We start from the raw sequence: 13,724 nt of genomic DNA on the forward strand, positions 1-13,724 counted from the left end.
CAGCTCAGGTCATGATCCTGGAGTCCTGGGATCGAGCCCCGTGTCAGGTTCCCTGCTCAGCAGGGAGGCTGCTTCTCCCTCTGCCTGCTGCTCCCCCTGCTTGTGCTCTCTCTCTCTCTCTCTCTCTCTCTCACTGTCTATCTCAAATAAATAAAGTCTTAAAAAAAATACATCATTTGAAATTCTTTAGCAGTCAACAGTACGATAGGCCCTATTAATGCCAAATACATTAGTTAATTGTCCTTAAGTCCCTAAGGAGTCTGAGCTTAATGCCTTGTTAATTGATCAGCGCTGGCTCCAGGTCACGTGTGGAATCGTGCTTCAGTTTTCCTTCTTATCCAGGAAAAGCTTGTGGAATTCTTAAATGCACTTGTGGTGGGTAGAAAACATACGGGGTCAGGGATCACACTTACCCTACCCTGTCTCCTCGGAAGCTGAGCATCGCTGGACACGGGACAGTTGGTAAAGATGAGATAACAGTGAGTCCAGAGGTCCATGGTAATGTGTCTGTTCGGCTGGGAGAAGAAACGCCCAGACATCCAAGAGTCCATGGAGAGGGAACCCAAATTAACCACCTGTGAGGAGGAGCCCTGACCTCCTGCCATGATGGTGGGGTGGGTGGGGAGATGGGAACTTGGTCCCGTGCCGGGGTGGGGAAGGGCATGGTGGATGTCTTCCGTGGTCAGTCCTCATCTAGCCAACAGTGTAAAGTGCTTGGACCCGGAGGGACATGCATGCGGGCTCTGCTCCTGGCTGTGTCTCTCCAGGGTGCAGACCCCGAAGCCTGGCAGAGAGAGCCTGTCCGCCAGCTCTGCCCCAGCTTGTTCGATGTTGTCTGGTTTCCTGCTCCCCAATTAGGATAATTCCTCTTCGTCTAACAACCAGTTCCATTGACCCTGGCATATTTACACACAGGAGATACAAACGTCCTAGCTCCTAGCACCAGCACATACCCACAGGGTTTGCGAAAGACTCAAATTGCCCCGGGAATGAGACCGGCAATGCTCCACATTCAGTCAGTGAAATGTCATCTCCTTCTTCCTCCTCTCTTTCTTGACTTTTTGGCAAAGTCTTTATATGCCCTTCTGCTTGAAAATTCCCAGGAGCATGGTTGAGGTCACTCCGTGGTAATCTGAATCAGGATTTAGTGAACACTAAAAAGCCTACGGAATTTACTAATTCAGCCTCTTAGAAGGCTGTCCTCCACCCATCCACACGTGAGCTATAAATCCTTAGTGCACCCACAGCACTCATGGGGACTTTCTCCTAGTCTACACCGGCTCAGTCCGGGGCGTTGGCTGAGGAAGGCCGTTGTCCCAAGCTCCGTGCTGCTGCAGGGCTATACCCTCCCCCATGAAACCCAGATGCTCGCGGTTCCAAGAGACTGGAGGGATCGACCAGGATGTTAATCCTTCATCCCAGCATTCAGAGTCTGCAAATCTCAGCCAGCACCAAGACCTAGTCTAAGGCCCAAACATCAGCCAGGGACTGCTCAGCCCCAAATGCCCTGCAGATGGCCCCACCATGAGGGTGAGCCATTAGAACTCTGCCTGGCCATGCTGCCTCCTCCAGGGCCGGACTCTGGACTGCCTTGTTTGTGAACATAGAAACTGCCCAGGGACAAAATCGCAAATGATCCTCAGAAAGGGATTGGGAGAAAGGACCTATATCCTCAACAGCGGGAAATTTATAGGGCTGATGAAGAGGACTGCTGTATTTCCCTAAACAGGTCACCTAGGAATTATAAACAATCCTCTTTATTACTGCTTAGGAAGCCCTTTCTCCGCCCGTTCCTGTCTATGAAGTCGTGTTTTAATCACAGGGGACTGAGTGCAGATTGATGCTTACTCCACATGAGCGTGTGTGTGTGTGTGTACACGTCTGTGCACACGTGTGCACGGGTGTCCAATTCCAGCGCTCAGCCTGTGTTACTCAATGCCACCCCCCTCTGCCCCTGCCGTGTACTGTGGGACATTCCCATCTGTACTAGTGTGCTCTGTAATCCCATAACTTCTCCTGACTATCAAGACATTTTCCACTTTTTATGTAGCCTGAACACCGGCCCTTTGCTCCGTCAGCTCCAGAACACAAACAGCGTCGGTTTCTGAGTCTCCTCTGGTATTTGAGCACATTGTTGATCTCTGCTTCCTCCCGGGTTCTTCTTTTCTTCCCCGCAGACTGGAGACTTTTTTGGTGAGGTCGAGGGAGCAGTGATGAACAAACTGTTAACAATGGGCTCCTTTAAAAGGTAAGGATTTTATGGTCCCCCACGCCCCCTGAAAACGTTGGCCTGAATAAAATAAAACAAACCGAGGTCAAATAAAGCAAGCCCAGACTTGACCCCGTGGCTGGTTTGTACTTGCGTCCCTGCTCCAGAAGATCTTGCTGAAATTCGATGCCTCTTGCATGAGTGTTAAGAGTCACAGAAACTCAGCTCCACAATGAGTTTCCTGTTCGCCCGGCACGGGGTTTATTGGAGGCCAATATTGAAGTCAGAGCCTACCCTGGGACGCGATTATAACAGTCTTGAGCAAGTGATTGCAAAGAAGTAGGAAATGTTTTCCCCTGGCTAAAAACGAGGAGTGTACTTTGTCTCACATTGGCAAACTGGGGGAAGCTTGCCAGGAATCTGGAAATCAAGGATGAAAAGTGACATTTAGAGACTTCACGAAATAATTTTAGAAAATCAAGTGAAAGGTCCCCAAACCTGCTCCCAGATGGAGGGGAGTTTAAATCTGCCGCTAGGAGAAAACCCAGATGGTGCCAGATGCCACCGGAAGTAGGTGCTACTCACCTGGGCCAGGAGAAGGAGGCTTATGTGTGATCACTTCTGCGTGACCCCACGTCTCTCCCGGGCAGTGCAGCCGTGTGCTTGGGGACACCAATGCCTATGGGAGAAGCCGTCTCCCCACGAGATCAGGATGTCAGTTATGTCCCCCCAGGAGTCAACATGTCTCCCCTCCCCTGGCCTCCCAGGAAATAGCAGCCTTTGAAGTGCTGCTTCGGTGGGCATATTTGATGCTGTTAAGTACATGATAGGCTCTACTATGGACCGGGCTTGCCTGTGAGAACTGCTGCTGCTGCTGGGAACGGCAGGCCCCTCGCCGCTCAATGGCCAGTAAGTGTTAGCTCAGGAAATCGGACTTTTAAGCCAGTCAACAAGACCCACTGAGGCCGTGCTGAAAGCAGGGAATTCAAAAATGATGACCCAATTTTTGAGATTCCATACCTTGTTTGTGCCAGAAGGAGAGGGAAAAAAAAGAAAAAGAGAGAATTAATATAAAAAAAACTTGGCCTCACTCCAGCCGTTCTGCAATCTCTGACACACTCGTCTACCCCCAGCCCGCCCGCAGCAGTGTGTTCAATTCCTTTTTTAAAATTCAAGTGCAGTTTTGTCCTTTTTTTTTTTTTTTTTGCCAAGAGTCATTGGACACGTGCTTGAAAACTCAGCTCGGAGCTGGGATGGGGTTGCTATGGAGTTTTCCACGACCTCTCTAAGCTTCCCAGGGCAGCTTCTGGGTTGTCTGCCATCCAGGGCTCCCTGGCTGTTCCTGTCTTTATGTGGTTGTGTGCCTTTGTACCTCGTTCGCTTGTTTTTGACTCGGTGGTGGGGGGAGACAAAAAAAAAAATGAGAAGAATCACACACGTGTTTCTCATTCGAAAGCATATTTTCCAACTTTAACAAAATCAGGGGGTTCTTTTCTTTTTTTTCTTTTCTTTTTTCTTTTCTTTTCTCTCTCGGACAGTCCTTTCAAACAGCTTGGTGGGAGAAGGAGGAAGGTTGTAGTGGGATTTTAGATTGCCAGTCTTCTCCTTGACGTGAGGGAAGTGTGGCTGACATGAATCTAGAACTTTCTAGAACTTTCTTTGACTCTGAGAGTAGCTGACATATTTGAGGAAAGGGAAGGACCGGGGACTTGACTCAAGTTTAATAGCATCTGTTGTCATTGTGGGAACTGGCAGACAATGCTCATGGGCCTCTTCGAAGGAGGCCATTGCTGGAGCCATGAGAGCCATGAGGGTTTACGTTTTGGAGTTGGATGGTTTGGATTCAAATCCAGACTCCGACATTTGCTAGCTTCGTGCCTGAGAATGAGTCAAGTGACCTCTCCGAGCTTTGGTTTCCTTACGTGGAAAATGAAGGTGATAATTACAGTTGCTTCCACGGGCTGCCCTCAGAGTTAATGAGATAATAATGAGCAGAAAGTCCGTACACAGTGCCTGGCATACATTAAGGGCTCAGTGATGGCTAGCTGCTGCTGTGATTCACATTGTTGGATGTCTTCACTTGGGCTTGGCTTTGCTGTCTGCCTGGCACCAGGTGGTACTCCTACTGCATTCCCACACTTCCCAGCAGGCTTCCTACGAGGGACTTCTGGCCGGGGGCCTCCGGTGTTGGGGCCCTGCGGTGCAGCCTTGGAGCCCAAGGGTGACAGTCCTTTCATTCAGAGAAGACCTGTATTTCAGAAGCACTGAAAGGATGTAGCCGAAAGTACCTGGTGGTGCTCTGGGATGGAAGTCATCCCCAGAACACAGGATGCCTGGAGGCTGAGTTGCTCTGGGGACATAGTTGAGCCCAGGTAAAGCTCAGGACTGGTTCCCTGCACTGCATCGTCTCTCCTCCCACTGTCTTGGACACTGCTGGAATGGCACCAGGTTTCTTAGTTTGATCTGTTTATATCCAGTCTTAAAGAATGAGTTTTTGGAGATAAGAACCCTCCAAACCATCTTCTCCAGAAAGAGCTCACAGGGAACAGCATCTCCGTCTGTCCTTCTTCCTTTCTCCCTCTCCCGTGGTCCAGATTTGCTGCCTCTCTCTCTAAAGCAAGATGGTGCTTGTTTACATGGCAGTGGACCCTTTCCTGGATTGGCTGGTCACTTACCTAGCGACCTGATGGTCATTTTACTTAGCAAGGGAGGGAGGGAAAGAATATCCATTTCTACGTCTATAGTGCCATGGGGAAGAGAGGGAAGTCATAGACTTGTGCCAGTCACTAACTTGAGGGAGCTTTGAGAAAGTTCTGCAGCAGTGTGTGCAAACAATCTAAGAGATAAGATGTTCTCTCTTGGTGACTTTAGCTCAGTCTTTGACTTGACTCTGTTTACCGTGCTTACCTGTGACATTAGTATCCAGGGTCCAAATAACATACCAATAGCTTCAGCAGTGTGAAAGCAATGATCACAATGGCTCTTTCCCTGAGCACCTACCCCACACCAGGCCTGGGCTGCCCCTGACACATCTTAACCTCTTGCCATACTTTCCAGCAACTCCATGGGACTGGTATAAACAGGACCTGCTGCATAACTTGCAGGGCCCAGTGCAAACTGAAAATCTGGGGTCCCTTGTTCAGAACGTTTTAAGAATTTCAAGGCAGTGACAGCACAACCTTCCACCAAGTATGAGGTTCTGTGAAATTACACAGGCTGCATGCCCGTGACCCTGGCCCTGGGTGTAAATATACCCATTTTATAGATGGTAGTGATGAGGCTTGGAAAGGTTAAGAACCTGCCCTAAGTCTCCATGTAAGAGAGCTGTACTCTGAGCACAGAGAGAATGTCTAGCTCTGCCCTTCACCTGGTTCAGTGCACGATAGCACTGTGCTGTGCTTGGCGCGTCTTCCAGTTCTGTTTGAGAAGGGAAAGGTAGCTGAGGAAGATGTTGGCTCAGCAGTGTCTTATCTGGGCGAGCAGAACTTGCGGGAGGGCAGGCCAACCACGCGATAACATCGCCCAGATTTCCTCCAGCTGAAGCTGATACCTCTTTGAACCAAGCCGCGTTCCCAGGCTCCCTGTGATTTCTCATGAGATTCCGTGCGCCCGGTCAGCTTTCTGGGTTTCAAACCGAGAGCTCCAAGTGCTTCTTCATTCTTACAACGAGAGTAAGTGGACTCCCTGGGTGGTGACTCATTTGGGGTTTTTCAGTTTAGCTGTTTTTCTTTTTTACTCGCATTCACATCCCGGAAGAGCCTTGTTTTCATATTTCTCAAAATCCACACTCCATGGGATCTCTCTGCTGTCATTGGCAATGACATCACCCCTCTCATGATTACTAAGAGAACATCTAGTTTCAAAATATTTTTCTTAGAGTTCTTGTAAGAGCAATTTCTTAGAATTCATTTATCTCCCCCCTTGCTTGTCCCCGGTGATTCAAGGTCAATGTCAAATATCCAGGAAAAGTGAAAATCTATGTATATATGCTTTAATATATATAAAGTGAAAAACGTGTGTGTGTGTGTGTAGCCAGTCACAGGAGAGTATCCAGAGTTCCTGAGAGGGTCTCCTTGATACACTGGGCTTAAGCTATGGGCACTCCGGATTGGGCACCAGAATCGTACTGTGTGGCTTTGCCCAGACTTCCCGTCTCTCCCAGCCTCCTTTTCTTCCTCACCCAAATATGGACCTTGGGATTTTGTGAGAATTCGCTAAAACAAAGTATATGAACCTGCTCTGCAAATGGCAAAATTAGTGCAGATAGAAGGTGAGATTAGCTCTTGGATAAGAGCTCCAAATGAGATCTTTGTTTTTTCTTTTCATTTTCTTCTTCTCTTTATTTTAATCCCTAAGGTCCCCCCAGAGCGGTTCTTTTGCAACAGTTACCTCCACGGCACAGCCTTGGGGGTAGGCCCGGGGGCCTGGGCTCAACCAGCATCCCTGGAGAGCTTTTAAAACATGCCTGTGCTCAGGCGGCACCCCAGGAGATTCATGGGAAATCCGGCTGGGGTTTTTATGCTTTGTTGAAAGCATCCACTTGCTTCTCATGCACAGTCAGGGTCAAGGAACATTAAGTCAAGAGCACCAGGGTACCGGTCTAGATGCGGTCCACTTTGGAGCTGTCTGACATTGGGCCACGTTAACTCACTAAACTGCAGCTTTCTCAGCAGCAAAACAGACCTGAAAGAGTTATTCACATACCTGCTGGTGGGGGTTACATGGAATAACCCGTGCTTAAACCAAACGTCCTGGCGGGTTCTGCCAAAAGGTCTTCCCTTGTTCTTTGTGGATCTGATTAAGCTTGAGGAAGCAAAGACCAATTGGGCACACCTGGCCTTTGGCTTGCAGAGAAACGGTCTGCCTACTAATAATCTGGTTTTGCTTTGAGAACTACTGATAGTTCCTCTCTGTCGGGACTGTGTGTTTTTTGCTTTTTTCGGTTTTGTTTATTTTATACGCTTAGTGCCACATGCCTGAGCTCCCACCCCTTCACGACCGCGTTTTCCCCATGGGGCCTGGTGAATGTCTTCCGCACCTCGCCCCACACATTCATTAACATAGCTGACTTGTGTAGAATTCCCCGCAGTGGCTCCTTCTGCCCTTGAAATTGCCTTTCTAGAAAGGTGACACATCAGGCAGAATTCGGGGCTTGGACCATTTCTTCTCCTATCTCTGCGGGATGGAACTACACAAGGCTCTATTTAGGTTCCATGGCCAGTGAGGGGAGCTCTCCCTGTCCTTGGTCATCCATCACATTTCAGCCAATGCCCTGGCCTTGGAGTCTCGAGAGTGTCAAAGGAGACGTCAGTTACCTTTGAGGGGTGCTCTCTCATGCCGACTGCCCCCCACCCCCAGTGGCTCATACTCAACACTCATGTCATGAGTGTAATGGCTTCTCGGCTTCCTGTTGACCCGACCGTTTCCACAGAAGTATGCTTTGTCAGAGGTGGCACTGAAAGGAACAAGAAGACAGATCGGCTTGAACATGTGTGTTTCTGAGCCAAACTTTCTGGAATGTAGAGACATGAAGATTCCAGGGCACTGCACTTTAAAATCCTAAAGCTGCTGCTTGAGATCCCCCAAGACAACAGTAAGAATCGTGGCCCTCCTCTTCATTGTAATAGCAGCATGCCTCGTTTATTAAATACCAAGTACAGGCCCGACATCATTCCAAGTAGTTTACTGTATAACCTTCACGCATCCCCATAACAATTCCGAGACATAACTACCACCATTATTTCCATTTGACAAAGGAGGACCTGGACATGGAGGCTCTGAGCATCTGAGGGCCTTGTCTGAGTTCACCCACAGTAGTGAGTGGGGGAGATGGAATTTGCACTGACGTCTCTGAGATTCTGGATTGCAGACCATATTGATCCAATCCTCCCTCATCTTCTCCCCTAGTCGGAGTAGATTGAAGTATTTCTTTTAGAGATATTTGTTCACATTTATGTTCATTCGGCTTTAGGAGATAGAGAAAGAAAGTTTCTCATCAAACGTTGAGTCCAATGTACCAGTTAGTTTTTCTAAAAATAATAGGAAATTCCAGAATAACAAGGGGCTAAAGAACATAGGAGTTTTTTTCTCTTTTATGTGAAGGAAGTCTAAAAATACCAATGTGTTATTGTCATGGACTCACAACCACATCTTTTTTTTTCTCTACCTTCTTCTGTTGGCATTTAAGCTCAAGGTTACTTCATGGTCCAAGATAGCTGCTTAGTTCCAGCCATCACATCTGCTGTCTAGGCTGGCAGAAGGAGGAGGATCCAGGGAGGTCCAAAAAAGTCCAATTAAAATTTCTTGATTGAAATTTATTTTAATAAGTAATTTTATTGATTTATTAAAGCAAATTAAGATTTATTTATTCAAGTGTTTAGTCCCATACAATATTTCTGCTTCATCACACAGCCTCTCCTAGCTACAAAGGAGCCTGGGAAATGTGCATATCAAAAAGTCAGTGTTCTGCTTGGCAGAGGAGGAAAATGGACTTTGGGAGACTATAGTAATCTCTGCTACATCCAGGATGCCTGCTGGCTTCAGAACACACATGTCCTCTAAATATTGAATCTGATTTCCTGTGATATCCCCTTGGAAAAACTTCTAGAGATAGGGCTGTGTTCACAACACCCAGTTCCCCCTACACCCCACCTGCCCATTGCAGTCCTGAACACAAATGGTCATAGGCACCGACTACCCCATCTGTCCCTGATGCTGGACCCCAAGCAGCACAAGCAGGAACACTCAATAACACCCGTGGGGGTGACAAATAGCAATAATGGCGCCAGCAACACCAGCTTCCCTAGGTACTGACACGCCGAGCCTCAGTTACATGCCTTGCACCATGTTGAGCCCTGCATAGGCATTGTCGTGGTACAGTGCTGTGAAATGTAGACATGAACTTGGCAGAGCCCAGGGAAGCTCCCCCAGCATCCAGGTTTCTTGTCTCAAATGGGTTTTGCATGAACTCATTCCCCAAGCAGAATCCCACCGTTTCCTTCTATTTCTTCCTCAAACAAAGAGGCAAAAGAAATTTAATCTTTTCTATGTGGCATTAATCAAGATTCCATTTTCCCCTTCAGTTGAGCTCCTTTTTGTGGAAGGGGCAGGTGAACAGACAAATAGACTGCCGGCTAGGTGCTCTTACCCCCGTGCAAGCATATTATCCTTAGCCTTGGGATTCAAGCAGCCGGTCCACTCAGGGCTGTAATAACCTTGGAGCAGTGATTTCACCTTCTGAGCCTATTTCTTTTCCTATAACATGTAACCGTGCCCTGGACACAAGAGCTAATGCCAGCATGCTGGCAGAAAGTAATTGGTTATTATTGTTACTGCTTTTATTACCAGGGTGAGATGCTGACATGACCACTCTCTGGAACTTTGCTTTGTTTTATATTATCAGCACCTGCTGATGAAAAGCATTTGGTGCTTCAAGTATACGGTGAGGGAGACTTTTTCCCAAGGCTCACTCCTCAGGGTTCTGCACTAGACCCCCGGTGGCCCCAGGACCTTGTGTGTGGCCACATGGCACTTCTTCTCTGCTAAATTCTCATTCACGAAATTTGTACCAGGGATTCCCAGGCAGGGGCTCAAAGGCGGCAGGGCCAGGATCATGTAAATTCAGCATCTCTCCTGTATTCTTTGTGCTGGGCTGACCCTGAAGGGCGGTACTGTCTCTGTGAGAAGCTGCTCTGGGATGACATGGCCACCAGTGTGAAAAGGAGAAAAGGGATAGCACCTTTTGGATCATCTGTTAACACTCAGATCAACAGACTGGGCTCTCCCCTCTCTTGGTTTTCTGAGATGTAAGAACGAGTAAGGCTTCCTATCATGACAGTGGCTTTGGTAAGAATTTTCTGTGTTCCCAGGCCCTGTCCTATCACTTGCAAGTTGAAAGCTGCCCGCAGAGAGTACATTTTATAGCTCAACAAAGAATACGTATTTTTACATATTACCCTAGTGAGTCACTTTACTTCTCGTACTTGTAGATTCAAAAACGCTTAAATATGTCCCATGGTGAGTTTCTGCATCAAATGCCTCCCTGTCCCGTTTTTAGGACTGTATTTGCAAACAACAAGCAGTTTCAAGATTGGTTTTGGGCAAATTGCTTAGCCAGCCCTCATCCAGTGAATCATTGTAGGGAAAGGACCTGGCCTCGTGGGCACACAGTAGGTGTTTAATAAATGCTGGTCCCCGCCGTTACAAGTCGAAACGAGCTGAGCTCATGCCTTTGAAATTGAACCTTCTAATTCTTAGAAGAAATATTTTTCTTGGTCATGACTTTTGTCTCATTGGAAAAGCACAGAATCAGTAGAATCACTATCCGCAAGTCCCAGTGTCCTGGGCCTGTTGTCTGCGGGGCACACCGGGCTGTCTAGGTTTTCTTTTCAGCACTTTGAGTTTCTCCTCACTGTATCTGCCTTCCGTCAGTTTCAAAGAGACCCGTCTGGGGAGCGGAGATGTTAATGATAAGTTCTCAGCGGCAGGCTGCGGCTGGAGTGGCCTGGTGGGGATGTCATGGGGATTAAGCCATGTTATCTGTAATAAGGATAAACTCCCACTGCTGAGGGCAGCCGTGCTGCACCAGTCTTGGGCCGGGCATGTGGCTCGGGGCTTATTTTAGAGCCGAATGAAAGCAGGCAATTATCATGTTCTTTAACTATAATCAACCAAACAGGATACAGGTAGCCACAAAATGGAGTTATTTAAAACAGTAACAAAATCACTTCAAAAAGGGTAATAATCTAGAAGTCTCTCTTTCTGCAACATCTAGTTAAAGCTGTCTAAGCGTGGAGAAGACAGGGAAGGCTTGTTCTCTAACCTCCTTGATGGCAACGGGATCAGGAAAGCTTCCTTGGGAAATGAAAGGCAGGATCCCTGGCCGGGAGGCTGCCCCACAGCCGTTGAGTTTGGCCTCATGGTGTAAACTCCAGCCTTTGAAGATGGTCTCAGGAGAATCCTGAGCTTTCTGGGGAGGGTGACTGTTGAGGGGCTCTCACTGGCCCGGCCAGCTGGTCCCTCCTGGCCCATTGACCACAGACTTGAAAGCTGATTCAGGACTTGGGCTATGAGACCTTATCTTAGGCAGCATTTTCTGTGACATTCCAGTGAGACTGGGATGGGGCATGGGACGGGATTCTAAGCATTTCCCAGAATCTGGCAGAGCCTGCTCCTGAGCAGAAGGCAGAGTGAGGGGGATTCCTGGAATTCTGGCTCTGCCGTTGGTTAGGAGTGTGAACTCCGACGCACTGTGGAGGCTGGCTAAGACTCAGTTTGGCCCTCTGTGAAATGGGGATGATTAGAATCTATCTGGTAGGGATTTGCTTCCAGGAGTCCCTTGCTCACGGTTGCTAAATAGAGCTCAGAAGACGTGAGCTCTTATTATCACGGTCCTCAGCTCTGAAGCCCATGGACAGAAGTTCCCGCATCACGACTCCGTAACCCCAGTGCGATTCCTGAAGGTGTCTTGTACCGCAGTAACAGACGTGAATTTTACGCTGCATCCTTTGTGCCAATAAGCTAAGAAAATCAGGAGGCCTGTCCATTCTCCAGCCAGCTGGATAAAGCTGAGTCAGTTCCCATTGCGTTAAACATGACCCCCATTAATTAATAATGACAATGAAAACCAGACTAATAAATTCTAACAGCCACGGCAACCCTGCCTTCTGTTGAAAGCTTCCTCTGGACCAGATCCTTTGCTAAGTGTGATACGTATGTAACCTCCGGTAATCCCACAACCATCCCATAATGTAGCTAATTTTCTCACCATATTACAGAGGAAACTGGGGTGCCCAAAGAGTAAAACAAAACAAACAGAACCACTGTAATAAGTGGACGAGTTAGGATGGAGCTTCTAACTGGCTCCTAACTGGCCTCGAAGATGCTGCTATCGAGGCCACACGACCAGTCACTTGAGGCCTTGGGAATGGGGTAGCTTGGAGATCCCAAACTCCAACAAAGAACAAAATGAGGCTTTCTGTTGTAAGAATCATAAAAAAGTCAACATGCTACATGGTGTATTTCAGTATATTTCCATGTCTGATTATTTAAATCTTAGGACATCTTTGTGAGTCATTTTACAAGGGAGAAAATGAAATTTCAGAAGAGGGTTAGCATCTTGCTCAAGATTATACCCTCGAGGGGTGCCTGGGTGGCTCAGTCGGTTAAGCGTCCTATTTCAACTCAGGTCATGATCTCAGGGACCTGGGATCGAGCCCCGTGTCAAGCACCAGACTCCTTCCTCTACCCCTGCCCTCCCCCTGCTTGTGCATGCATTCTCTCTCAAATAAATAAATAAATAAAATCTTAAAAAAAAAAAAAAAACAACAATAACAACAACAAGAATGCACCCTAGATAATGGCACCTGGATAATAACCATCCAAACCAAGGCCATATCCACATCTGCACTACTCTAAGCACAGGCACGTTCCACTCAACCAATCCACCTCTCACCACGCTCTGGCCCACATTCCAGCTGTGGAGACAGAGTTGAGCAGTATGAAAAGTACAGAGCCAATCACAATTCTTGTCAAGTCCTAGAAAGCCCTTTCAGGGGCACATACAGAAATCCCCTGGATGAGGTGGAGACTGGTGTGGTGGGGCAGTCCGGGACCAAATAGAGTTGTCCTGTGCGGTCTCCAGTTGGTTCCATGGCTGGGGTAGCAGCAGGGCTATGCCAATGATGAGCATTTCAGTGGAAATTTGTTTGGGGACTTCCCTGAGCCAGATGCTTGGCTGGTTCATGGGCTTCGTTTCTGTCTCAATAAACTCAGATTCTCCTGGCATCTGCCAGGAAGAAAAAAGCCAGAGGACAGTGAATGAGACCAGAAGAAATGTTCTGATGAGGGAGAGGCTTTGGGGATTTGCTGGGAGATCATGTGACCACTGGGACCCTCATGGGCTCTGCTGCCGAAGTCACCTACATGGTTCTGGTTAGGAGCTGGTGTCCATCTTGACCTGGTCAAGCATGGTTAGTTTTCTACTTGGTGCCTGTAGATGGTTCTTTGTTCAGTCTGTTTGTGTGATGCCTCTAGCTTATTGTCCAGAGGAGAAGGTCTTCACCGCTTATTTGAATTTGACCTCTTCTGTCTAGTTGTGACATCTTCCTGTCAAGACTCAGGCAATCAGGCAATCATTCATGCATTCAACTTTTGGAAGCCGAATGCTTTCTTCATGCTGGATGTTGGGCTAATGCTCGGGGACCAACACCAGTCCTGCTGCATGGAACTTTTATTCTAGTGTCTATCATCAGCCCCACATGAAGTATGCTCCAGGCTAAGCACTGTATTATTCTAGAAAGGAATTCCTTCAGAGAGAATTCCTTGCAGTCCTTTAGGAATTCATGTATCTCAGCATTAACAGGTCATCTGGTAGTTGCATAATTCAGACCAGACTTCAAGTGCCTCTTCTTTGGGGTGCCAGAGTAATGGGAAGGGGAGCTGGTGGGAGGATGGAAGGCATGCTGCCTCTGGGATAAGGTGTTTGCTCCTTCTAGAATCCTTAACTGGCTACCAT

At 47.8% G+C, this 13,724-nt stretch overlaps 1 protein-coding gene across 1 annotated transcript in view; it reads left to right on the forward strand.

Moving 5' to 3' along the window:
• Window positions 1-13,724, forward strand: part of CACNA2D3 (calcium voltage-gated channel auxiliary subunit alpha2delta 3) — an 859,411-nt gene that overhangs the window by 770,722 nt on the left and 74,965 nt on the right. Inside the window, exon 31 of the mRNA XM_045989865.1 lies at window positions 2,178-2,248. Coding sequence (XP_045845821.1) covers window positions 2,178-2,248 — 71 coding nt within the window. The remainder of the gene's footprint in view (window positions 1-2,177; window positions 2,249-13,724) is intronic.

Source organism: Meles meles, chromosome 20 (assembly GCF_922984935.1).
Source record: "Meles meles chromosome 20, mMelMel3.1 paternal haplotype, whole genome shotgun sequence".
NCBI lineage: Eukaryota > Metazoa > Chordata > Mammalia > Carnivora > Mustelidae > Meles > Meles meles.